The sequence below is a fragment of the Phoca vitulina genome, unplaced genomic scaffold, assembly GCF_004348235.1.
Source record: "Phoca vitulina isolate PV1807 unplaced genomic scaffold, GSC_HSeal_1.0 scaffold28, whole genome shotgun sequence".
Classification (NCBI taxonomy): Eukaryota; Metazoa; Chordata; class Mammalia; order Carnivora; family Phocidae; genus Phoca; species Phoca vitulina.
This window is the reverse complement of record NW_022589731.1, coordinates 1,367,575-1,393,122: the sequence shown is the minus strand read 5'-3', so window position 1 is coordinate 1,393,122 and position 25,548 is coordinate 1,367,575. Positions and strand designations below refer to the sequence as shown.

At 59.1% G+C, this 25,548-nt stretch overlaps 2 protein-coding genes across 3 annotated transcripts; one reads left to right on the top strand and one right to left on the bottom strand.

The window, feature by feature from the left end:
- Positions 1-91: 91 nt before the first annotated feature.
- Positions 92-15,111, top strand: PSD (pleckstrin and Sec7 domain containing). The gene is made up of 17 exons (XM_032423181.1): positions 92-191; positions 1,418-2,154; positions 2,436-2,538; positions 3,031-3,391; positions 4,163-4,603; positions 5,783-5,977; positions 6,142-6,222; positions 6,429-6,541; positions 7,069-7,127; positions 7,230-7,319; positions 11,046-11,089; positions 12,479-12,669; positions 12,754-12,824; positions 12,934-13,091; positions 13,263-13,407; positions 13,693-13,836; positions 14,296-15,111. The coding sequence occupies exons 2-17, from the start codon at positions 1,501-1,503 to the stop codon at positions 14,524-14,526; spliced, it is 3,081 nt and encodes a 1,026-aa protein (XP_032279072.1). The 5' UTR covers positions 92-191; positions 1,418-1,500; the 3' UTR covers positions 14,527-15,111.
- A 105-nt stretch (positions 15,112-15,216) lies between these two features.
- NFKB2 (nuclear factor kappa B subunit 2) lies at positions 15,217-23,050 on the bottom strand. Of its 2 annotated transcripts, XM_032423183.1 has the most exons (23): positions 22,883-23,050; positions 21,484-21,576; positions 21,127-21,208; positions 20,973-21,013; positions 20,615-20,713; positions 20,384-20,535; positions 20,051-20,157; positions 19,801-19,959; positions 19,401-19,505; positions 19,187-19,272; positions 18,958-19,096; positions 18,602-18,730; positions 18,263-18,472; positions 18,043-18,184; positions 17,519-17,633; positions 17,213-17,426; positions 16,885-17,054; positions 16,658-16,760; positions 16,387-16,538; positions 16,187-16,256; positions 15,815-15,987; positions 15,577-15,688; positions 15,217-15,472 (listed from the first exon to the last, which is right to left on the bottom strand). In XM_032423183.1, exons 2-23 carry the CDS (start codon positions 21,502-21,504, stop codon positions 15,351-15,353), a joined length of 2,703 nt encoding a protein of 900 aa, XP_032279074.1. In that variant the 5' UTR covers positions 21,505-21,576; positions 22,883-23,050; the 3' UTR covers positions 15,217-15,350. The 2 variants fall into 2 exon arrangements, with proteins under 2 accessions (XP_032279074.1, XP_032279075.1); XM_032423184.1 differs by lacking the exon at positions 21,484-21,576.
- Between the last annotated feature and the right edge of the window lie 2,498 nt (positions 23,051-25,548).

Here is a 25,548-nt window from a genome sequence, read left to right as displayed (position 1 = left end):
CCCGGAAAAGGGCGGGGGGTGGGTGGGGGGATTAGCTCTGCCTGAGCCGCGCGTAGGGGGGAGGGGGAGGGACTGAGAGGCAGGCGGGCCTGGAGCAAGCGGGAGCAAGCGGGAGCCGCGCTGCCTTCACAGCTGAGCTGGGCCCAGCCTCTTCCCCGCCTCTCCTCGGCCCCAGCTCCAGGCGAGCAGCGGTGAGTACTGAGGCAGCTCCAGTCGGAGCTGCACTGGGGATGCCCTGGGCCCCCACTGAGCTTCGGAAACCTGCCTGGCAGGGTTGCTGCTCCTGACCTCTGCCCCTACCCTGCATTGCCACCAGAGGCCCCTTCACCCCTTTAAGGGCTGGACAAGATCTGTCATTCCCTTAAGAGGGAAGGAGGGACAGGGTCTGGTGCAGCCTTCCCACCCAGAGACAGGTGACTGGTGGGGGTTGGGGGAGAGGGTGTGTGTTCCTGTTTAAGTGTGTGTGTGAGGGTGCATCTGTATTTGTATGTGATTGTGACTAGTAGGTCCCTGTGAGTGTCTGATACGCCTGTCTGTGTGCATTGGAGAATGAGGCCCTGTGAGTATATTTGTGTGTCTCTTTGTGTATTCTTGTTTGATGACAGTGTGTGTGTAAAATAAGCATGTGCCTTTCCATTACACACATATTTGTTATGACTGTGAGAGTGTATGAGGGTGTGTCTTTGGGTAATGTGTGTATGTGTGTGCCTGGGTCTGTGTGTGCAGGAGATATTGCCTATGAATATGTTTAACTGTGTACTGACATTATTTGTCCCTGTGTGTGTGTGTGTACTTGTATGAAGAACAAGAATGTCCCTTTCCCATTCAGCATGTATACATCAGGAGTAGGGGCCTCAGTTCTCCTCCCCTTCACCATATGCCTCTCAGCCCCTCATCATCCCTATATAACACCCCCCCCCAATCTTCCTGCCTTTCCTTCTAGGAGGCCTGAATTCTCTCTCACTGAGTGAGGGGCCTCCATAAAAGAGACTGTGGGGGACCCATGGCTGTAAGATGGTTTTGATTGGCTGACACTCCTGGTCCAGAGGGTGGGCTACCAGCCTTCCCCCTCCTCCACCAGAAGTAGCTCCAAAATGCCACAGGGACTCTGAACTCACTCAACTTCTGAAATAGCTTCCTTTCTCCTCCCAGGGTGATGCTTAGGGCCCCCAGACAGAAGGAAAGGGGCCAGGGGCCTACTGGGGACACAATTCTTTTCTCCTCAGGCCTCCATGGAAGTAGCCCAAGTAGGAGGCCTGATCATTTCTAGGGGTGGGATCAATGATGCCATATTCCCAGGACAGGCTAGGCCCCTGGCTCTCAGATGGCCTATCCTGCTTTCCCCTCCCTGTCTCTGCTCTCCTGCCCATCCACCTTCCCTGCAGCTCACCCCCTGCTCCCCCTTCCTCTCTTGCAGGCCTGTCTGAAGAGCATGCTGCCCCCTCACTCCCCGCCTGGCCTCGCCATCCCTGCCCCCCCAGCCTGACCCCCGGCCCCAGCATGGCCCAGGGTGCCATGCGCTTCTGCTCGGAGGGCGACTGTGCCATCTCCCCACCACGATGCCCACGCCGCTGGCTCCCCGAAGGCCCGGTGCCACAAAGCCCCCCAGCCAGCATGTATGGCAGCACAGGCTCCCTGCTACGGCGGGTGGCAGGTCCAGGTCCCCGAGGCCGGGAACTGGGACGTGTGACAGCACCCTGTACACCCCTGCGTGGGCCCCCCTCACCCCGTGTTGCTCCCTCACCCTGGGCACCCTCTTCACCCACTGGGCAGCCCCCACCAGGGGCTCGGAGCTCTGTGGTCATATTCCGCTTTGTGGAGAAGGCCAGCGTGAGGCCACTGAATGGGCTACCTGCTCCAGGAGGCTTGAGTCGGAGCTGGGACCTGGGTGGGGTCTCTCCTCCCAGGCCCACCCCAGCCCTGGGGCCTGGCTCCAACCGGAAGTTGCGGCTAGAGGCATCCACATCAGACCCACTCCCAGCCGGAGGAGGCTCAGCTGGGCCTGGCAGCCGGGGCCTTATACATGGGCCACCAACCCAACCTCAGGTTGGGGCAGATGGCCTTTACTCCTCTCTCCCCAATGGGCTGGGGGGACCCTCTGAGCACCTGGCCAAGCTATTCCCAGGACCTGCTGACACTGGACTCCTGAACCAGGTATGCGACCTCCCTTGGGCTCCCTGGAACCCCAGAGCCCCAGCATAGGGGCAAGGCTTGGTCCCTTGGAAGTTTTGAGCCTGTCAGCTGTTCACTCTGAATTCTTCGATCTGTCCTAAATCTGTCTCTTTCTTGCCCCACATGTTTGTCCCTGTGCCTCGGCACCTCTATATCTGTCCCTGTGTGTTTTTCTTTCTGTGTTTCTGTCCCATGTTCTTGTGTCTTTGTATGTGTGGCTTTACCTCTGGGTGCTTGTGTCTGTCTCTCCCTCCTTGGCTTAGGGAGACACCTGGTCCTCCCCCCGGGAAGTCTCCTCTCATGCCCAGAGAATTGCTCGAGCCAAATGGGAATTCTTCTATGGCTCCCTGGACCCCCCAAGCTCAGGTAAGATCCTGGATGAGGCAAGGGGAACAGGGCAGGGCCTTCCCCACAGCAGCTGAGGCATGGTAGGGAGCCTTCCTTTAAACCTCCCCCCAGTCCTTTCCTGGGCTCATGAGTTGGCTAATGCCTCTCCAGGTCTTAAACTTTCCATCTGTGTTATGATGGCGGGTCAGGGGATCATGGCTGGGTTGGGCACCTGGAGGAAGCTAGATTGTGGAGAGAGGGGATGGCGGGATATCAAGGGTCATTCTGTGAAGTAGAAAAGAAGCTGGTCTCCCTCGGGCCCCTCAAAGTTATTTGACAAGAACTTGATTTGAAACGAGCTTCACTGGCACCAGGAACAAGCTGACTTTGTAGCAGGAAGAATGGTGGCTAGACAGTGAAAGAATCTTCCTGCCAATATGAGGCAACAGGAAAGAGCTCCTTCCTAGAACAGTATCAAGACAGGTAGCTGACAGGATAACCTCTTGACCAGGATGCCTATACATACTGCAGGTGCTAAGCCCCCAGAGCAGGCCCCCCCATCTCCACCTGGGGTGGGCTCAGGGCAGGGCTCTGGGGTGGCTGTGGGGCGAGCAGCCAAGTACTCCGAGACGGACCTGGACACGGTGCCCCTGAGGTGCTACCGCGAGACGGACATCGATGAGGTGCTGGCTGAGCGGGAGGATGCTGACTCGGCCATCGAGAGTCAGCCCAGCTCTGAGGGCCCGCCTGGCACTGCCCGCTCACCTGCCCCACATCCCGGTCCATGCTTTGGCCCTTGTCCCAGCCTGGGCAGTGGAAATGAGGACGAGGACGAAGCAGGTGGGGAAGAGGAAGTGGACGACGAGGTGTTTGAGGCCTCAGAGGGGGCCCGGTGAGTGCGGGAATGGGAAAAGAATGAGGCTTACTCCTTGGAGCTGGCCCAAAGGCAGAGCTGGGTCAGAGGGACTGGAATGGAGATGAGGGTGGGACTGGGAGGGTCAGGACCAAGCTAGCAGTGCTGACAGGGCGATGCAGCAGGAGATTCTGGACAGAAGCCCCAGGCCTGCCAGAATGCTGGGGATGTACGGGGTGGGGTATGTCAGCAAGAGCCCATAGGGTAGGGAGCAGCCAGAAAAGGGGTTCTAGTGAAGAACAGGAGGTAGAGTGAGGAGGAAAGGGGTTCTAGTGAAGAACAGGAGGTAGAGTGAGAGGCCAGGGGCCAGAATCAAGCCTGGGGGTGTGGGAGCATCAATCTTGATCCTGGATCCTGGCAGGAGAATGGGGAGTGTGGGGGCTTTCCTCTCCGTCTCACACCCCACTGCAGCTTAGAGCCTCATCTTCTTCTCCTAAGATGTTGCCAGAAATAGAAATGGGATGGCAGGAGGGGAGAGGATCAGGGAGAAGGAGGAGAAAGGGAGATTAGCAGGGAGGAAGAGAGGAAGGGATTGGGTGCTAGGGACGGTAAGGCTGGGGTGCCTCAGGGCACTGAATAGCTTGGTGAACCCGTAGTGGGGACTCCCTACCCAGGTGGCTTTTTTAGAGGGCTGGGGCCTGTGAAAAGGAGGTGATAGTCCCCTTCACAGAGTCATATGAGAATTCAATGAAATGCTACCCAAGAGCTGTCCTTTGGGCCCCTGATCAGAGACTCTCCCTGCCCCTGCAGGCCAGGCACCCGGATGCCTCACCCTGGGCCTCTCAAGTCGCCTGTGCCCTTTCTACCTGGGACCAGCCCCTCAGCTGATGGGCCTGACTCTTTCAGTTGTGTGTTTGAAGCCATCTTGGAGTCACACCGAGCCAAGGGCACCTCCTACACCAGCCTTGCCTCGCTGGAGGCCCTGGCCTCACCTGGCCCAACCCAGAGCCCCTTCTTCACCTTTGAGCTGCCTCCCCAACCCCCTGCCCCCCGGCCTGACCCTCCTGCTCCCGCCCCACTTGCACCTCTTGAGCCAGATTCTGGTACCAGCTCTGCTGCTGATGGGCCTTGGACACAGAGACGGGAGGAAGAGGAGGCAGAGGCTGGAGCCAAGCAGGCCCCAAGGAGGGAGCCCCCTAGTCCCTGCCACTCAGAGGACAGCTTTGGGCTGGGGGCAGCACCCCTGGGCAGGTGAGTGATTCCTTTGGTTCCTCAGAACTGAGGTCCCCAGGCCCCCGGAACAGCTGCTCCAAGGGAAAGAGCCCTACTGCAAAGAGGCAGTTTATATTCCCGACCCCTGATAGAGTGGTTAGGGGGTGCAGATGTCTGTTTTTCCATTTGGAGGGCTACTTCCATTGGCTGTGAGGGGGAGCCCACCCCCTTGGTCTCAGATCCAGTGACTTGAAAAACCATGATTCAAGATTTAAGAGTTCCCAGAGAACACCCTCCTTTCTTTCTAGGAAGGCCCTTCCTTCCCCAGGCAGAGCCTCTAACCTGTTTAGAATTCTTGTGACCGTACTCCACCCAGCCTGGAGGCTTCTCCCAAAGACGCAGCCACCAGCCTCTCCCATTGCCTCCCTCCCTTGTCGCCTCCCCTCTTCAGTCAGGAGCCTCTCACCCTTCTCCAGGAAGTCCTTTCACCAGTCTAACCTTTCTGCTCTCCCTCAGCCAGCTACCCTCTCAGTCACGGAAGCCATGGCAACGGGAGGGGGTGGCCAGGGAGACAGGGTTGCCTAGCAACCAGGAGTTTCCGGCCTCTGTCTCTGGGGTGACAGGTGGCTTTGCGAGTAGAGCAGCTGGGATGGCGGGAAGGGAAGGGGAGGAGGAGACGGGATGAATGGGGTGCACGTTGACCCCCATTCCCCTCTACCCCAGAGTCTGCCTCTTTGTGGGTGGAAGAGAAGGACCAAGGCAAAGGCTAGAACAAGAAAGACATAGGAGGGGGAAGGTGTCCCTGCTGCCCTCAAATCATTGTTTGACCCTCCACTGTTCTTCTCTGGCAGCCTATCTATATCCCACCTTAGCCCATATTCTCAGAGATAGAGGACTATATTCTCAGTAGGGCCAGTGTGGAGATGGGAAATCTGTGCCTAATAGCGAACTCCATAGGGAGCTTTGGAGAAGCAGTCAAAATTCCCACAGCAGAAAGATGGATGTGGGTTAAATTTGATGTAGGACTTCTACAGAGAGATGGTAAGGATGGCATCAGTTGATAGAGGAAACCTGTACAGTGTCCTCTGGTGAAAAGAAAAATGCCTTCCCCGTGTCCCAAATACCCCCTCTCTGTCTTCCGGTTTTGGAGGCAGAGGAAGGATCGGAATGGCCCCAGAGGGACTGCCCTACCTCTGAGCTGGTGTTCTACCCCGGCAGCGAACCACCGCTGAGCCAGCTGGTGTCCGACTCGGACTCAGAGCTGGACAGCACAGAGCGGCTGGCCCTGGGAAGCACAGACACCTTGTCCAATGGGCAGAAAGCAGACCTGGAAGCCGCGCAGCGCCTAGCTAAGAGGCTATACCGACTAGACGGCTTCCGGAAGGCCGATGTGGCCCGGCACCTGGGCAAGAAGTAAAGTCATTGGTTGGGATTGAGAATGGGGGGAGGAGGGATGCATCCTGTGGGCAGCACCTCCACATCCCCTCTGTCTAACAGCCCCGGGGCTGTAGGTAAGCCCACCTGGCCCCTGGAGCCTTTCCCTTGAGACTCCACCTGTCTATCTGCCCTGCCCACAGCAATGACTTCAGCAAACTTGTGGCTGGCGAGTACCTCAAGTTCTTTGTCTTCACGGGCATGACTCTGGACCAAGCTCTCAGGTGGGTGTTAAGCCTTTTGAGGGCAGCCCCCACTCTCCAGGCTTGGTGTGCAGGGCCTCCGCTGTGCCTCCTCCGAGCCCCTATGCCTCTCCTAAGGTGCCCTGATGTCATCCTTCCCAGGATGGCTGGGCATGGCCAAAAGCTGGGGCTGCCTGGTTAGGGGACCTTGGGTAGGGGTGACATGCTGCCTCTTCCCCACTCCCCAGGGTGTTTCTGAAGGAGCTGGCCTTAATGGGTGAGACCCAAGAACGGGAGCGTGTGCTGGCCCACTTCTCCCAGAGATACTTCCAGTGCAATCCTGGAGCCCTGTCCTCAGAGGGTGAGGAAGCCAGGGGGCAGGGCTTTCCCAGCTGGTCACCAAAGCAGATGGGCACAGTGTGTGTGCATAGGAGCATGAGTGTGTGTGTGGGAGTGAATGCATGCACAGGCTTGCAGGCGTGTGAGCATGCGTGTGTGCAGTGCTGACATGGCTTCAGGAAGGTGGAACTGTGCCTGTGGGCAGGCATTGCTAGGGTCTAGTGTGTGTGGTCAGGAGCGGGTGTATTTGCACGCCACTGTCCACAGACAATGTGATTTGGCTGCACTGGGCAGCGTAACTGTGAGGGGCCCACTGGCTTGTGTGTAGTGCATACTCGCCGAGGCCCGTGGGTGTTGGGGAAAAGGTCCCTTTTAGGGATCTGCTGGAAAAGAGAGGGCTTTGGCAGGAGGGTTCACTATGGGGTTCAAGACTTTAAAAAGTGTGACTGGGGGCCAAAGAGGGTAGGAGATAAACTGGAAGGCTGGGGAAGATGGCTGTGGGAAGAACCCGTGGGATGTGGCCGAGGCTGAATGTTAACTCTCCCCTAGACGGTGCGCACACGTTGACCTGCGCCCTCATGCTACTCAACACCGATCTCCACGGCCATGTGAGTGGGGGGCTGGCGGGAGGGAGCCCAGAAAACTGCGTCCAGAGACTTCAAGGCCTGGGGCCCAAGGCCCCCCTCACAGTCCTCTGTGCCCTCACTTAGAACATTGGGAAGCGCATGACCTGCGGAGACTTCATCGGAAACCTGGAGGGCCTCAATGAAGGCGGAGACTTCCCCAGGGAGCTGCTCAAGGTGGGGGGGGGGCGGGGGGGGGGACGGGCAGGGTAGAGGTTGCTGGAGGGGAGGGATGGGGACCTGTCGGCGGCAGCGTGGAAATCGGTGAGGTGAGGGGCTTGCCGGCCCCCAGCTCCTGCTGCTGGAGCCTGGGCTCTCGTGACTCAGCTTGGGGACCGCCCCCTCCCCCAACCCCCACACGCAGGCTCCCCCGGAACATGCGCACTTATGTGCAGTCTTGGCCGTGCGCAGCGGGGGAGGGGAGACAGCTCTCGAAAACCCGTGATCAGACGGCCTTGGACCCTGCATTTGCTTTAAGTGCCCCTCCTCCAGTGTTCACCGAGGATGGGAGGGGTCTCAGCATAGGGCAGGGACACACAGGTGCCCCTGCTTCCCTCCTCCCCCTCCACCCGTTGCCCCAGGTTATATGGCCACAAAGGCCCTTCTGGTACCACTGTGCTGGAGGGACCCGGAGGTAGAGGGGCCCAAGAGGGACAAAGGCTTTTCCAAGGTCTCAGAGCCAGTTACATTCAAGCTGGGACTAGACACTGCTCTTCTGACTCCCCTGTTGCCGGGCCCTGCTCCCACAGGCCAGCACTTGAGGGATTTAGCTACACAGGGAGTGGTATGCATGGGAGGAGGAGAGGGTGTCCCGGTCCTGTAGTTTCACTCCTTTCCCTGATCCGTTGGTTTTATGCAGAGAGGCCTGGACTCATTTGAAACCTCTAGGGTTGGCAAAGGGGTCTCTGGGCCATCACATACATGTGACTGCACAGGAGTGTCCTTGGGTGCGTCTGTGAACTTGGGGTGTGTTGGGCTTCTGAGTTTGGGAATGTATCGGAATCGGGGGGATGTCCATTGTGAGTTTGGGGTGCCAAAGAGTTGGGGTGTATGCTTGAGTTGTGTATATATAATGTTTATGCTTTAGGGTGTTGGTAAATCAGGGGGTTTGGCTTGGGGTATGTTTGTGCTTTAAGGGCTTACGATTTAGAGAGTGTATCTGTGTTGGGGTGTATATTGGGTCTTTCTGTGTATTAGGGTGTATATCTACAAATTGCTGTCTGATTTATGGCATGCATCCATGAGCAAGGATTGTATGAGTTAAAGACTAAATTCTGAGGGGTGCATCTGAATTTGCAATGTCTGTGAGTTGGGGTGAGTGTGGATTGGTGATCTGGCTAGTTGGGGTGTATGTCTGTAAACTGGGCTGTGTGTACGTGAGTTGGGGTACAGCCTCGGGCGTTTGAGCTATCTTCGGTTGGGTGAGTTGGCTGAGGCTGGTGCGATTCCATGGCTGCCTCCATTCCCGCCCCTCCTGCGTGGCCTGTCCTGGCTCGGGGCGGGGAGAAGGGGCCGAGGGGACGCGTTCCCACCTCCTCCGCCCCTGGTCCCCCCAAGGTGACGAGCCAGGAGGGAGCTGCAGACCCTACAGGGTCAGCCCACCTTCTTAGACGCAGGCCTAGGGGCTTCCGGCGCCACCGCCATCACCCCCGTTGCCGCGCATGTTCGCGCACGGGCCCACGCTGGCCCCCGAGGCCCCGCCCCCGTGGCGGCGCGCCGCGGGCCCCTGCGCTGTCGGACGCCTCCATTTTGCGCCGTCCCCGCCCCCAGCCCTCGCCCTCCCTCCCCGTCGGCGGCCCCCTCCCGCTCGCGCGGAGCCGCAGAGCCGACAGCGCCGCCGCCGCCGCCGCCGCCGCGGCGCGCTCTGTGCGTCGGTGGGAGCCGGGCCGGGCTCGGGCCGGGCCGCTCGCGCCGGCTGTCGGGGGAGCCGTCCGCGGGCCGTCCGGGCCGTCCGGGCCGAGGGCGGGCGGGGGCATGGCCCGGGGCCGCGGCGCGCCGGCCGGGCCAGCATGATCGGCGTCAACAGCATCCACAGCAGCGCTGGGCGGCTGCGCTCGCGCTCGCTGTGCTCCGTGCGCTACGGGCGCACCCACCGCGGCGCGGAGACCCTGTGCTACGGCTGGCCGCAGCGCTCGCGCAGTCTCAAGCCGGTGCTCTACACCGACCTGGTGGTCAGCCGCCTGCAGAGCCGCAAGAAGAAGAAGGCGGTGAGGGCGTTGGGGCCGCGGCCCACGCCAGGCTGGAGGGGGGGGGCGGCCGCGGGGGTTGTGGAGGGTGGTGTGGCTGAGGGGGCGGTGTGAGGGAGGCACCGAAGGTGGCACGAGCCGAAGGGGCATCGGTCGGACTGAGGCGGGCGGGCCGAGCCCGGCAGGGACAGAGCCCATGGGTAGCCAGGAGTGGGCATGGACTGGAGGGGGAAGGGCACAGACGGTCGGATTAAGGTGGGCATCTCAAACCAAAGGGTCTTTGGGTCTTCTAGCTGGGAGCATGACATGGGGCTCACCCATAGGGTTTAGGACTTCGGAAGGAAGACGTGTTTGTGGGCCAAACGGGGTCCTCCGAGGGGGCAGGGGATGAACTGGAAGGCTGGAGACAGGCTGGATCTGGGTGGCCACTTCAACCTCCTGGCCCAGAGTTGGAGAGTGAGGGTTTAGGGTCTGGGCTCTGCCGGGCTTGGGCTGGGGGTGTGCTGGGAGGGTTGTGTGTGCATAAAGCTGGGTTGTGCTGTGGAGGGTGTGGAGGTTGTGGGGTGTACCCACCCCTGGACAGGATGTGCACATGTGGGATGCTGGGCTAGCCTTGTGGCTGAGTGTGACAGTGGGCAGTGAGAGCCAGTGACTGTGGTATGTTGGTGGTGGGGTGGGGGGCTGTGTCCCATCACGGAGAAGGCACCGACGTCACCACTGCACCCAGATCACGCAGGCAGCATCACACGCCACGCGCTTAGCCCAACACGCACATGCTGGAGACACACCCACTCACAGACAGGCTGGTGGAGTCGCCCCCACAGTGGGAGGTGCTGCTGTGGACCCATGCTGCAGGCCACTCCCAAGAAGAGGGGTCCCCTCTGCAACTCCTGGAGCCCATTCTCTACCCTACCATCCCAAGGCCCCCACAGGTCCCCCATGACAACTGTACAGAGGGGAAGTGACTGGTTCAGGAGTTCACAGGGAGCTTGGGGTGTGCAGGATTTGGAAGCTAAAACTTCTGCCTTTGAGACTAGTGTTCACTGTCCGGTAACATGAAGGATGTCAGTGGGCAGGGGGCTCACCCACCCTGGCGTTAGACTTGCTGGGGCTGTCTGGGCTGGGGGAAGCGCTCAGCTTGCCCAGAGGTTAGGAGTCATGAGAATGTGCTCTCTGCTAGCCAGAGAGGGAGGTGACGGGGGTGAATCCCTGTTGCTGGGCCTCAGTTTCCCCATATGTTCTGTGTGGGTTTATCCTATGGAAACAGGCCAAGGCACACGACTGGGGAAAGGAGAGCTTCTTGGCATGCTCTTTTCTATTCCTTCCAGTGCTGTGCTTCTCCCACCCAGGATCTGGGCGGGATACCCCTCACAATAACAACAGCAAAGATGATAAGAGCAGTTGCCATTTACGGTGCATCGACTATATGCCTGGGTGCCCTGTGCCGACTGCCTGCTCTACATTACACGCCTGTTACTACATTTGTTCTCCCCACAGATACTTGCCCAAAGTCCTGCAGCAAAAGTGAAACAGGACTGTGTCCTAACACTCTGTTTCGGAGCCTGTGTTCTTGGTCATCACACCCAGCGGGGCCCCCGCTCCCCGCTCTCTCCTCCCCTGACTTAGGAGGGAGGGCTCTGAGCTCTGGCATTGGGATACATGGTTTGCTTCCCCCACGAGTGACCCATACCTGCCTGATTTGTTCCTCCCTTCCCAGGCCTTGTACAGCTCCATCAAGAATGAAAAGCTGCAGTGGGCCATGTGAGTCCTGGGGCTGTGTGGTGAGGGAGCTGGGGTGTGGGGAAGGGGCTGCCTGGAGAGGCTGAGAGTGCTGAGGCAGGCCCTGTGAGTCCAGGTTGGGTTTGGGGCAGGGGAGGCGGGTGAAGCCGTGAGAGGCACCGAGGCTGCCTCACTTCCTTCTTTGGAGATGGCTGCCTGGTCTTGGGGATCTGTGTCTTTTCTTCAGCTGGGTTGTTATGACAAGCTAGGCTGGGGTGGGTGGCCACTGTCAGCGGGCCTGGGAGGAGGAGTGCTGAAACAAAAAGGGAAGGTCCCTTGGCAAACCAAGTGGGAAAGCAGAAGTCTCTGGAGGTAGAGCCCCCTCTTAGGTCCTAGGGAATCCAGAGTGTCGTAGAACAAGGGACCACATTGTCTACTCTTGGCAGCCTCAGTGGAAAGAGACTCAGAGTAAGTCTTAGAGGAGTCCAGACTAAGGGAGGAGGTCCAGTTTTAGCCTTGGGACCCCCAGTCTGACAGGGAGAGCCTCATCGAAACAGTCAATAGATCACTCATATTTGCTGGTGTCTGCTGAGAGTCCAGTCACGGATCGGTTGCGTTGGGAGCTCCCAGTCTGCAGGAGAGAAGACCTGAGGAGGCAGAGCTCAGGACTGGGGTGCAGATTGGGACTTGGGGCAGGCCTTAAAGTAGGGGAAGCATTTGGGGAGAGGGAAGTTGATATTTGGGAGGCAAATATGTGGTGGCTGAAATGAGTGTGGGGTGGGGAGACCAAGAGGAGGCGGGCCTGGCTGGCTGGAGAGTGAAAAGAGGAAAAGGCAGCGTTGGCAGAGAGGTAGCATGGGCTCTTTGTGGGAGGTAATAGGGAGCTACTGCAGGTTTTTGATCAACAGAGTGACAGGGTAGAACCTGATTCTTTCGATATCTAGCAGGGCCTGCTGACCAAGAGGTACTAGGCGACCACTAGGAAGCCACTTCTGCCACCATTTACCCAACAAACTATGAGCAAAGCATGCTGCTGGGTGTGGTTGAGACCGTTGAGTCAGATGTGCATTTGCCCTAGTGGAGAAGGGGGTGAGGGTTGGTGTGTCTATGTGCAGAAACAGAAAAGGATGGGGATGAAGGAACAGTCATAGTCCTACCCTTGGGAGCTCTAACCGAAGTGAGAAGATACGCTACCTGGAGGAATGCTCATCTGAGCGGGGGGCACAGCTACCCCTGGGGAGAGCTGATCTGAGGCGGGAGACAAGGCTCCGGGGAGCCTCGGGTTGAGGGGAGCCACACCCTGTGAGAGGAGCTGTTCCCCCACTCCCTCCACAGACAAGGGGGTACTTTCCTGGGGTGGGGGCAGAGGCTAGGACGGAGGGGGGGTTGTGGCTGCAAGGCCAGCCCCCTTTGAGGTGATCACACCTGCAGAGACGAGGAGGAGCTGAGACGCTCTCTGTCTGAGTTGGCCGACCCCAACCCCAAGGTCATCAAGAGGGTCAGCGGGGGCAGTGGCAGCGGCTCCAGCCCTTTCCTGGACCTGACTCCTGAGCCTGGGGCTGCAGTCTACAAGCATGGGGCCCTGGTGCGAAAGGTGCACGCAGACCCTGACTGCAGGAAGAGTACGTGGCTGGGTGGGGAGGGTCTGGGGGATGGAGGGGAGAGGGCGGGTCTCAGGCCCCCTGACCTGTCTTCCTTCCCCCCAGCACCTCGGGGCAAGCGGGGCTGGAAGAGCTTCCACGGGATCCTCAAGGGCATGATCCTCTACCTGCAGAAGGTGCGGGGCCAGCCCAAGGGGTTGGGGCTGAGCTGGCTCAGGGGAGTGTGGGTGGGCTGGGCCAGGCCGGGCTGGGACCATGGCCAGGACAAGATGGGCACCCCTGCAGGAGGAGTACCAGCCCGGGAAGGCCCTATCAGAGGCAGAGCTAAAGAATGCCATCAGCATCCACCATGCACTGGCCACGCGCGCTAGCGACTACAGCAAGAGGCCCCATGTCTTCTACTTGCGCACAGCAGACTGGCGGGTCTTCCTCTTTCAGGCCCCGTGAGTGCCCTCCTCCTGCCCATCCTGGACCCCTTTGCCCCAGTCCCACCTTGCTCCCTTCTCTTGTCCCTGGATTGCCTCATTTCTTCCCAGGCCACACCCTGAGCCAGGAGAGGCATCCCGGACAGGAATCCTGGACCCAGGTTCTAAGTGGCCGTGTTGTCTCCCCAGGAGCCTGGAGCAGATGCAGTCCTGGATCACTCGCATCAATGTAGTGGCTGCCATGTTCTCTGCACCCCCCTTCCCAGCTGCTGTTAGCTCCCAGAGGAAGTTCAGCCGCCCTCTGTTGCCCAGTGCTGCCACCCGCCTCTCCCAGGTACTCCCAACTCCGTCCACCTGGTGCCAGTGGGATGGAGTGGGGCAGGCCCAGCCCAACTGCACTCAGGGCTACCGTGGGTGATTACGTAGATGTCCACCACACCAGGACACCGGCCATGGGGGGTGAGTGAAGGCTGGAATACGGTCTCCATTCCACTTGCCAAGGCGTTAACCTAGACACGGTGCTTTGCTCATCCACAGGATGGGGCAGCTTTTTAAAAAACATGCACAAAGGCACTGTATGTACTAGAGTGACCCTGACTACACTCCCCCTGGCCTCTAGGAGGAGCAGGTGCGGACCCACGAGGCCAAGCTGAAGGCCATGGCAAGTGAGTTGCGAGAGCACCGGGCTGCGCAACTGGGCAGGAAGGCCCGGGGCAAGGAGGCTGAGGAGCAGCGGCAGAAGGAGGCCTATCTGGAGTTTGAGGTGAGCCTCCCTGCACTGGCGCCTCTGTGGCTCCTTTCTCCATCAGTGGGACCTCTCTGTTCCCATATACAGGCTCAGGCTAGAGATTAAGGGCATGGGCTCTAGGAGAATAGGACCAGCTGGGTGACCGTGGGCAGGTTGCTTAACCCCTCTGAGCCTGTTTCCTCTTCTGTGGGCCGGGGATGACATGTTGTACCCAGCAGGGTAACGAAGTGAGATGAGGTCTGTCAAGTGCTCAAGTGCTCACTTTTCCCAACTCTAGTCCCGGCTCGGGAAGTATTAGCTGTTAGAATTTGCAGCCTCAAGAGCGCCCACAGAGGGTCACCAACCTACCGGGGCTCATGTCGCCATGGGGCTTTGGGTGGGCAAGAACCTGCGGTCTCCTAGCTTTTTTCTCCAGACGGGGCTGAGATGGGCAGAGGGGGGAGAGCAGGCTCACAGCCCCGCCCTCTGCCTCAGAAATCCCGCTACGGCACGTACGCCGCGCTGCTCCGCGTCAAGCTGAAGGCAGCCAGTGAGGAGCTGGATGCGGTAGAGGCAGCGCTGGCCCAGGCCGGGAGCACGGCGGATGGACTCCCCGGCCCTCACTCCAGTCCCTCCCTGCAGGCCAACCCCTCCAGCCAGCCCCGGGCTCAGGGTCATGGCTCAGAGCCTCGCACAGGGGCAAGCAGTGGGCGGTGGAAGCTCTGAGTTGAGGGTAGGCGCGTGGGGGGGTTGGCGCCCACTGGGCACCTGCATGACATAGCCCTGCCTGAGCCCGGGCCGGCCTCGGGCCACCCGTGAGGGCCCCTCGGCCCAGGGCCCGACCGCGCCGGACGCGGTGTCCGGGGCAGGGCAGGGCTAGGGCATGGGCCTCGGGAGCCTAGGTTAGGGGCCCCTCTGAGACCCCCATTTTGTGATAATGTTTTGCACTTTTTCGTATGGGGTGGGGAGGGCTGGAGTGGGAGGGGCCAGGGCCCCTTGGACTTTTGATGCTTTTTTTTTGTGGGGGAGGCCTGACGTTTCTGCTTTCTGCTGAGACCACCCCCACCCCGACACCAGCAATCCCCCTCCATCCTGGGGCCTGGCTCAGATAGAGGCCAGGAGTCGGGGCTGAGCTGGTTTTCCCTCCTTCCTCCCTGAGGCTCACCCTCTCTCTTTCCAGAGGTGGAGGAAGGGTATCCATGCCTAGGCCCCCCTACACAGTCTGGGGACAGCATGGCCTCGCTCTCCCTCCGTCAGTGGGCCCTGCCCTTTGTACAGCCTCCACTCCCATTAAAACTGCTCTGGACTTGCTGGCTGGGCCTCCTTCTCTCTCCGGTACCTGGCTTGGGGCCAGGGTAGGCAGCTGGTTCCGGGGACAAGAGTCACATCAGGGACTGCTGTAAGTTAGGGAGGGGGCTGTGTCCCCCCTTCCCAGGAGAATCCTTTATTTGCCCCAACTGAGGGGTGGGCATGGGGTGTTAAATAAGAACCGGACTAGACGGGGGTGCTGTACAGAGGGGCCCGGGGAGGGGTGGGGGGTGGGCAGCAGTTCAGTGCACCTGAGGCTGGGGGTGCCCGTGGCAGAGCCCTCCTGGCGGCTCGGGGGCCGAGCCCAGCTTCTCTGCCTCCTGTCCCACCGACTGGCTCCCGTACGCACTGTCCTCCTTCACCTCTGTGGGGCGAGTGGGCACAGGGAAGGCGGTAGCAAACAGGCAGGGTCCTATAGGCCTCCCACCCTCCAGGCCCGGATCTGCGTTCCAGGTAGGACCCCTTTACCTGTGCTGGGCAGCTTGTCTCGGGCCTCGGGGCCCCTCAGCAGCCTCACTCCTTCCTCCAGGCCCATGTCAGACAGGGCGTCCAGCAGGCCTGCCAAGTCCCCACCAGCCAGCTGGAGAGAAGGAAAAGGCAGGAGACTGGAGTGTGGGGACCAGGAGCCCTGGGGCCAAGGGAGCACCTGAGATGGGAGACAGGGGACAGAAGCCAGGCATGGAGCAGGGGATGGGGACCCACTGACCTTGTAACTGCGCAGGAGGCTGCCGCTGGGCGAGGCGGTCTTCCGGTATGTGTCCACCAGACTGCGCAGCCCCAGCCGTTCTGCCAGCTCTGCCCAGCTGCCCTGGGCTCCTGGCCCATCTAGCAGATGCTCCAGGTTCTGTAGGGTTGTATCCTCAAGTGGCGGCTCTGGCCCTGACAGGGACACACACGCAGATGTGTCTGTTACGCCCAGAGATGGACCCAGGCAGGCACCTTGCTCTCACGGGAATCTGACGGATGGGGCAGCGGGTGGCAACAGGGATGGAGCAAGGGAGCCCTCCTTCAGAGGTTCTAAAGAAGAGAGCTCTGTGAGCAGGGGTCTGCAGCCTGGCAGTGGGTGAAGAGCTCTCACCTGCAGGGCTGGGCGGGGTCAGGGGGGGTGCTGTGGTGTCCTGAGCAGCATTTAGCAGCAACGTCTTCACCTGGGGAGACAGCCTCCATTTGATGACCTCCCACCCCAGTCCTCAAGCCCAGGTGCCAGCCCCTCCGGGCCCCAGCCATAAGCCCAGGTACCCCCAGTCCCTGGTGCTTCTGGCTCCAGGCTCGCCTCACCTTGGTGCTGCGAGTGAGGTCAAGAGGTGTGTGGCCCCGGAAGCTGCCTCGGGTGTCCCTCTCGGGTCCCTCAGAATCTGAGTCGCTACCAGAGGTGGGGGGCGAAGGCAGTGGGCAAAGGGGCTCCTCATTCTCTGCGTGGATATCGGCACCTCGGGAGGGAGGGAGGTGTGAGGAGGTACAATGGGAACCCACATGGTGGGGGGGGACTGGGAGGCACCCCTTTCTCTCCCCCCCAGCCCTGTTCATATGCCCCAAGGATGAGGCTCACCAGCCTTTAGAAGGAGGCGGGTCAGGGTGGGGGATCCCAGTCCAGCTGCCAGGTGTAGGGGTGTGTTTCCCGCAAAGGTGCGGGCATTCACGTTGGCACGGAGCTGTGGGGTGCAAGGGAGCGGTTGATCACAGCACCCAGTGACTGGTCGCCCCTGCCCCCTGCATCTTCACCGTCCTTGGTTCCACAACCCTTGGCCCCACCCCCTCATCAATCCTCAGTCCCACCTTGGTGACCAGGTGTGTGACCAACCCCAGCTCCTCCATCTCCGTGGCTAGATGCAGGGCTGTTCGGCCCCCTTGCCGCTCTGCAGCCTCCACTTCAGCCCCACTGTCCACCAACAGATCCAGGCACTCGGGGCTTCGGGCACGGACCGCCAGGTGTATTGGGTACAGCCCTAGGGACACAGGCACTCAGCCTACAGCTGCGAAGCCAATGTGGCCCCCTGACCAGCTGACCTCAACACCTCATGTTCACACCAGGTGTGAACACTCGCCAGGTGCCCTCCCCAGTTCCCACCTTTGCCCCCTGGTCCAGATGAGGTGATGAACTCACCCTCGAAGTCCGGCATGTGCAACAGCTGGGGCATGGCGGGAACCCCACTGCGCAGCAGGGCGCGCAGCAGGTCGGGGGCACCGGCACCTGCCCGGAGAGCCAGGTGCACCGCGGAGTCTCCGTGCCGATCCAGCAGTGCCGGGTCTGCGCCCACCTGCAGCAGGAAGCTCACCACGCTCTTCTGCCCGGTGATCACTGCCAGGTGCAGTGGCGTCTGGAGACACAGGCAGAATGAGCCAGGTTCCCCCCTGGCCTCGGCCCACCTGCCTTCCAACTCCTGCCCCCTCACCCGTAGGTGCCCCTCACCTGGTGCAGGTGATTGGTGAGGTTGACAACACCCAGGTGTCGGGCATGGTAGATGACATGGGCTATTTGCTCGATGACACTGGTCTGCCCATGGATGATGGCTAGGTGCAGCGGCCTGAGGGATGTGAGAGAGAATGTGGCCCAGCAAGCCCAGCCACTCAGGGCATCCTCTACCCTCAAAACCCCACCGCCTCCATGATCCCCGTCACTGGGGCTTGTGGAGCCCAGACGTCTCCAAAGGCATCGCTGCACCTGAACTTAATCCTCCCCAGCACCTCGTGCAGTATGTAAGTACTATCATTGTGCTCTCAACAACCAACAGAACTGAAACGGGGAGAGATCAAGTACCTTGAGCACAGCTAGTACATAGTGAGGCCGGACTCGGAACCGGGTCTGTCCGCCTCCACAGCCCTGGCTCTTTGCAAGTCCCTTCCCCGCCCCGCACCCCACGACCTTCCCTGGCGCTCCAAGTCCCTGACTGGCCTGGGAGCCCAGGTCTCCCGCCCGCCCTCGCGCCCACCTACGTGTCTCCGTTCTCGTCCTGAGCCGTCAGCAGGTGGCGCTGTCCCGCCAACAGCGCGCGCGCGTCCGCCGTGACGCCGTAGTCCAGCAGGGCTCGGGCGCTGCGCTGCGCCAGGCCGAACAGGCGCGCATTGTACTCCCGGGCTGGGGGCGACAGGGGCGTGGGCGCAGGTTCGGTCCCCACCCGCAGCGTCCCGACCGCCCGGATTCAAGAGGCTGTACCTCGCTGCAGCAGGTCCGGGGCCTGCGGTTCGCGCTGGGGGGTCAGGGGGGACGTGCCCGGCTCCGCCGCTTCCTCCCCGGCATCCACGCCGGGAGGCCCGGCGGCCATCTGCGCGCCGCCCCCGCCTCCGGGGTAACAGCCCATCGGGGCCGAGCCCGACGGGTAGGGACTGTAGGCCAAGGAGGAGTGTAAAAAGCCGAGGCTGCCACCTGCGGATACAGGCCGGGCTGTGGGTAGGAGGCACCAGCCAGGACTCTCCCGGATTTCTTCCCCCCCCACCAGCTTCTCTCCTCCTTACCCCTCCTCCGTCCCCCTTCCCGCCACCAGCGGCCCCTCACCTCCTCCTCCAGCTCCTCCATAACCCCCAGCCGAGCCCCCAGAGCCTCCACCCATGTGGGAGCCACCCCCGAAGGGCTGGGAGAAGGTGGGCAAGGCTTTCCTCCGTTTCCGCTGCACCTCCTCCTTGTCTGGGGCCAGAGGGAAATGAGATGTTAAAACCCCAACTTATGCACCACGCCTCAAGAGCTCTGTCCTGAATTTGGTCATGGCCCTCCCTCCAAAAGCCCTCAGGCTGTCTCCTAGGACCACCTCTTCCTGGGACCTTCCCCACTCCTGACTTGACTCATGGGTCCCCTGATCTAGTTCTGGGACACTCCAGCCCAGGGACCCCCCCCCCCCTTCAGCCCAGCTCCACCTTCCACCAGAGGGTAATAGGTGAACTGTTTGGAGTCCGACACATCCCCGCCACGCTTGCGTTTCAGTTGCAGGAACACGGTTACAGGACGCTCAATCTTCATCTTGTGATAGGGAGGTGTCCGGAACACAATAGCATACTGGCAGGGGGTTGGAGGGCATAAGGTGTTATTGAGGCCTTGGCCTAGTTCAGCCCCCTAGCCCTGGCCCTGGCCCTGGCCCTAGGGTACCTGTTTATGAACATCTGTGGGAGAGAAATCCCCAAAGGCCTGCCATCCATTCTCATCATCCTCATAGAACCGAACCTCGATGTCATCTATAGGGAAAATTGAAGCTTGGCCACAGCTCCTAGTAGAATCTCCAGGGCCTTTTGTCCTAGAGCTGCCCTGGCTCCCCATCTTGATACCCAGTGTCCCTAGCTCCCAGCCTGGGCTCCAGCCTCACCTTTCTGCACCTTGTCACAAAGCAGATAAACCTCATCTCCACCCCGCACTGAGCCAGCTGTCTTGTCCATTCGAGAAATCTTCAGGTTCGAGGCCCCAGGAGACTCTGTGGGGGTGGGGGGATATCAATTACTTGAGATGACATAATAGCCATGGCCCCATTTATGGAGCCAGGTGCTTTGTATTATTCTTTGAACAACCACAAGAAGTACAGGAACTGCTAGTATCTTCATTTACCCAACATGGAAGCTGTACTTGGAAAATGACTTGCTGAAGATCACTCAGCTCATATGTGGTGGGTCAAGTTCAAACCCAGGCCTGTCTAACTCCACAGCTTGAGATTGCCCCCCATGCCCCCTCTGGCACCTAGGCCTGGCACCCCAGATGGTCAGGATACTCACTGCTGTCATGGATGGGCTGAGAAATAACTGGCTTCAGGGGCAGGGAGAAGGAGCCATCGCTGGCTCGAAGGAAGGCAGAAAAGCGCAGCCGCACAATGCTCAGGTCCATCACCTTCTTCAGCTCCTTGGCCTCCTGCTCCAGCTCCCGCCGCTCAGCCTCTGGGCGGTGGACATACATGTGAGCCCGGCACTCCTCCTCCTCCTCTACTCCTTCCATGGTCACCTCCCATGACCCCTCCTCCCTCCATACCAGTAAGGCCCTGGGGCCTGGAGCGGAGTCGCTGCCTCTGAAGTTTTTGTATCATAATCTCCATCATGTTCTTCTTGGTAACATGCAGAACGCCCAGGTTGTTAAATCTGGGTGGGGGAGGGGGAGTCAGAGGCTTTGCCAGCAGTTCTCTCCTCCTGAGGCACTCTCCCCACGGCCAGGGCTCAGCTCAGCCCTACTTCCTCCAGGAAGCCTTCCTGGTTTTTACTTGGGGCCTTGGGTTCTGGGCCCAACCTATCTCACCCCTTGGTCAGATACTAAGCTCACAGAAGTGGGCTGGGACCTAGGACTGGCAGGCAACGAGGGGGCACCTACTGGGCAGTCATGTCCTTGGGCCCCACAGACACGGCGCAGACCCCCAGCTCCGAGCATTGCTTGCCCACCAGGCTGTGGGCATGAGCACGAGGCGGGTCACTGTGCGTTACCAGGTCCACCTCGATCTTGGCTGGTCCCTCGTAGTTACAGATCTGGGAGGGGTGAGGGCTGTCAGTAATGCCCCTGAACACACTGTCCATTAGCCCACCCTCCGGCACCATCCTGACTCACCTTGACTGTGGGGTAAGTCTTCCGGCCCTTCTCACTGGAGGCACCTGGCAATCCTCCATGGGAGGGGCCTTCGCAGCCATATCGAAATCGGAAGCCTCGCTGAACGTCCCGGGGCAGATTGACATTGTGACCAGGAGAGACCCCCCCCCCCCCCAAGCCAGCCCCGCTCCCCCGCCAGCAGTGACCATAATAACTGGCAGTATCTCCCAAGCCACACCACCGTGATTAGCAGCAGCCAACCATTCCAACCTCAAGTGGCCTCTGTGATCAGTGACCCTCCCCATGGCCTCCCAGCTACAACTCCCCCACTTGTCCCCACAGCTGAAGTCATCCCACACCACCCCTTCCGTTCGCTCACCTGCTTAGGCTGTTCCACTATCACCAGGTAAGGGCCATCAGCTGGGGACAGAGGGGCCTTGCTGAGCCAGGATTTCTAAGCCGGTCTCCCCAAGGCAGAGGGCACACGCTCCTCCCTCGCCCCTCTCTAAGACAAGGAGAGGTAAGGAACTTACCTGTCTCCGGGGCTGGCTCCTTGGGCTCCACAATGGACGGGTCGAATTTGAAGTCATCATATTCAATCATGCCATCCAGAGCCTGGTTTGGAGACAGACTGGGGTGGCAACTGATTCTGAGCCACCCCACAGCCCTCCACTTCCCAGCCCTGAGTAACCACTCCCTTTCCTCCTCAGGCCCGTAAAAAAGCTCCTATTGGAAGAAGTTTGCAGACAGGCAGACAGATTGACCGGCAGGTTGAGATAATCAGAGAGCATTACAAGTGTAGGGGAGCAGAGCGGACTCCGACAGACAGGCAGACAGAGACAGACGTGGGGACAGCCGGCCCGGCTTTAGAGCCAGGAGGCGTGACTCACTGGGTCGTAGCAACTTTCCATGTCTCTGGGCTAGGCCCGGCTGTGTCTGGTGGCTCCGGCCGGGTTCTGTTTCCCAGAGTTTCAGGCGCCCGCCTTAGATGGGGGGTGGGGGAAGTAGCGGGGGTAGGGAGAGACAGATCAGGACAGGAGTGGGGGGGGCGAGGGGGACCCAGATTTGGGGGAGGGTCTGATCTCTTCCAGCCACCCGTCCGGGTGTGGCGGGCGAGATCCGGTGGAGAGCGAGATCCGGAGCTGGGCTGGGCTGGGCCGGGGAAGCGGCAGGAAAGTTAGAACAGCTTAGGAAAGTCCCGAAAATACCAGGGGGAGGCGGGGCCGGAGGGGGCGGGCCTGGAAATGACGCCACTAGCCACGCCCCCGCGGCGGGAGGGGCGCGAGGTGGTTGCTGGCCTCTGAGCTCCTGGCAGCCTCTCTGCGGGCAGAGGGGCAACAAGACCCAGGGAAGCGCCCCTGGTGGTTGGGCCCACTTCCACACACCAGGGCAGGCGCCGGGGACTGGAGGGTCTTTCAAACCTGCCGAACGCTTTCAGGCCCGGGCCAGGCCCGCCTCCCGCCCCCTTCCCCTCCCCCGTCCTGGAGCAACCTTGGGATTTTCTACCCCGAGGGAGGCCACGGCTGATTCACCCGGGGGCTTTTGGGGGGACATTCCTGCTGTAGGAAGGCCTCCTTTCCGAAGGCCTGTAGGCGGGGGCTCTTCCCAGTGGGGGGCCCCGGGGTTCTGCCCCGAGAACGGACTCTGGGGCCGTGGGGCGGGGGAAAGAAGGGTGTCTCCTTCTTGGGATGGACTCTTCTGTTCCCTCTCCCCGAAACATCTCAGCAGTTCCCACACCGCCCCTGCTCTGGGTGCCCACTTCCCCTGCCCCGGTCCCATAGCCGTGTGTGTCTCTAGTGTGTGTTTCTATTAGAGGTATAGAGTGTGTGCATGAATATTGTGTATGTGTGGTGTCAATATGCATGTGCCAGTGAGCAAGGCTGTGTACAGGTGAGCGTCCTTAAACTCAGTGTGGACGCGTCTGAGCATGTCTTTATATATAAGGGTACAGGTGAACAGATCTGAGTTTGTGCGTGAAAGGTATGGGTCCAGGCACCTGTACACGGGTGAGCATGTTTGCATGTACGTGTGTGCGAGTCTGAGTGTACGGACAGTGCTGTGCGATCGCTAGCATACACGTAGGTGCACGTATGGGTCCGCGCGTTTTTTTTGTTTTTTGTTTTGTTGTGCAAGGACGTCGGTGGGTTTCCGTATGTCTTGTTCCTGCGCGTGCTCTGTGTGTGTGCGTGCATATGCCGCTCTCCAGCCCTGGGACTCGGTCAGTTAAGGGCCCTCCTTCCGCCCTTCCCCGTGTCCCGGCCACTCAGGGGTCTGAACCCGGCCACTCACCGCGGCGGCGGCTCCGGTTCCGGCTTCTCTCCCGGCCCGACCCACCTCGGACGGGTCCCGACACCTCTCCACAGCCACCAGGGCTCCAGCTGGGAAAGCCCCTTTTCCACCCCCGGGAGGGGGGAATTCCCGTGACGTTTCCGTGCGTCACGCCCCGTGACCTTTTTCATTGGCTGAAAGTTTAACTCCGGACTCGTGCAGCCAATCCGGAGCGACTCGGGCGCGCCCCTTAGAGGGGAAATATTAGCTCAAGCAGGGGAGCGGGGAGGTAGGATGATGGTCAGCTAAAGCTCGAGCTCTGGCAGAGGGATCTGCCCGAGGCTGGATTCTGACCGAGCGCCGTCGCCCAGCCAAGGGCGCCGGCTCCGGTCTCTTCACCACCCTGCCTACCCCAGACAGCTGGCAGTCCCTGCTGCCACTCGGCTTATGGTGCGCCTAACTCTTGGCCACTTCTGAAGCCGGGGAACTCCAGGGGGAAGCTGGCGGGCCCCAGCCCTCGGGTCCCCCGCCCGGAGCGGGGCCCCGCTGCCGGGAAGAGTTGGGGGAAGAGGAAGGAAGTTGATCTTGCAGTTGGTCCCAGGCGCCATCTGGCGGCCTCTCTGGAGCCGCAAGGAGACTCCGTAATCCTCTCATGTTCAGTCTCCCTTACTCAGTCTCCCCTGGAAGAGACCATCTGAACCTGAAACTTATTCTATAAATGGCAGGGTCACAGGGGGCCAGACTTCCAGACCTGAGCTCCGGAGCTCTGCGCCAGGGAAGGTAAATGAGGGGTTCATCTGAGAGACTCAGGTCTTGCTCATCCATCACAGAGATTTGGAACATTAGAATTGAAAAGACATCCAAAATCTTTACGGTTCGGACTTCCTCCATTGTAGGAAATTGCCTTTTCTATAGCTCCCAACTCCGCTGGAACACCTTCAGTGGCAGCAAGATCAGTAAAGGATTTCATAAAGTACTGACTCTGGCTGAAGATCCGTGATAGGTAGAGTTTCTCTTTAGGAGGTGTCATGAGCAATCTCCATTCTTGGAGTCGTCCCCCCTTAGGCTCATGGTAGAACACAGGCTTTTGTTTCAGATTTTCCAAGCAACTTGCCCCTGACCTCCTCCTCCTCCTTCTTCTTCTTCTTTTTTTAGCTTTTTTATTTATTCCTTTGAAAGAGAGAGAGTGAGCGAGACCATGAGCAAGGGGGAGAGTCAGAGGGAGAGGGACAAACAGACTCCCCATTGAGCAGGGAGTGTGATGCTGCAGGGCTGATCCCAGGACCCCAGGATCATGACCTCAACCAAAGGCAGATGCTCAACCCACTGAGCCACTCAGGGGCCTCCGCCCCTGACCTTAATAATGGATTTACAGGCCTGCATAGGTCTGCATAAAAAGCAGACTCTTATAGCCCTTGATATGAGCTATTTCCTGTTATTTCACCCTCCTCTTCATCTTGCAAATGGAATGTGGCAAGTACTGTGTTAAGGTACTGTTAGTATAAGTTCTTATTTTTCCTCCCAACAACCTTGGAGGTAAATATTACCTTTACTGATGAAGAAATTAAGGCTCAGAGAGGTGAAGTAGTGACCAAATACAACAGCTAGAAAGGGACAGAGTGAGAGTTCAAAATACCCAGTCTATTAATTCTAGGATGAAGCTCTTCCTTAAACTGATATAAAACAAAGCAGGCCTTTCCATCCCACTGTGAGCCTCTCAAGTGAATATCATAAAATACCACCAAAAATTTTGCTGAAATCCAGGGATATTGTCTACTACAGTCCCGTGGTGAACCAGATCCTTAACCCTTACATTAAAACAAAATGAGGTTAGTTTGGTATACTTCAACTTAGCCTGTGCTGGTTGCCAATGATTACAACTGTCCTTTCAAAGCGCTCATAAACTACCAGCTGGAATTGGCATGAATTCTTCCAGTCTCCACAACTGCCTCTAAAAGGGCCCGTAGAGGTTGAGCTATTTCTAAATATAAGATTCTGAGCTGTAATTTATCTGAAGATTTTTAAAGAAGAAAAACTCTATTATAGAAAGTTTCCAACATAGGGCACCTGGGTAGCTCAATCGGATTAAGTGTCTGCCTTTGGCTCAGGTCGTGATCCAGGGGTCCTGGGATGGAGCCCTGCACTGGGCTCCCTGCTCAGCGGGGAGTCTGTTTCTCCCTCTCCCTCTCCCCCTATCCCCGTTTGTGCTCTTTCCTAAATAAATAAGTAAATAAATAAATAAATAAAACCTTTAAAAAATTTCAAACATATAGAATAGTATGATGAGCCCCCATGTATCCATCAGCCAGCTCCAACAATTCCCAACGTTGGGCCTGGAGATTTTAACTGATTCAAAGTAGTTTATTGTCAGTTGCTATAGCCTCATCTATCTGGGATTAAGAAACCTCTTCACCACTAATTTCCAGCCTAATGATTATCTGTTCCTGTACCTAGCCTTAGGACTACACTTGGCCCAAAGAAGAGGCACCATAAATTCACTCCATTCATTCACCAATAGTGAGGGCCTACTCTAGAACACAATGTCTTTGTTTATAGATAAAAATCAAATGGATGTTCAGTTGGTGATAAGGGCTAGCAGAAAAATTAAGTAGGCAAAGAAGTTGTAACAAGGCTTTTCTTTGTAGCAGTGGAGGGAAGGCTTCTCTGATGAGGTAACATTGGAACAG

Excerpts from the sequence above, each read along its gene's own strand:
- PSD (XM_032423181.1), top strand. The coding sequence starts at position 1,501 with ATGGCCCAGGGTGCCATGCGCTTCTGCTCGGAGGGCGACTGTGCCATC. Across the intron at positions 13,092-13,262 it reads GTCTTCCTCTTTCAGGCCCC|GAGCCTGGAGCAGATGCAGT; the intron begins GTGAGTGCCCTC and ends TTGTCTCCCCAG. Across the intron at positions 13,408-13,692 it reads CTGCCACCCGCCTCTCCCAG|GAGGAGCAGGTGCGGACCCA; the intron begins GTACTCCCAACT and ends CCTGGCCTCTAG.
- NFKB2 (XM_032423183.1), bottom strand. The coding sequence starts at position 21,504 with ATGGAAAGTTGCTACGACCCA. Across the intron at positions 21,014-21,126 it reads GGAGCCAGCCCCGGAGACAG|CTGATGGCCCTTACCTGGTG; the intron begins GTAAGTTCCTTA and ends CTCTGTCCCCAG. Across the intron at positions 15,473-15,576 it reads AGACAAGCTGCCCAGCACAG|AGGTGAAGGAGGACAGTGCG; the intron begins GTAAAGGGGTCC and ends CTCGCCCCACAG.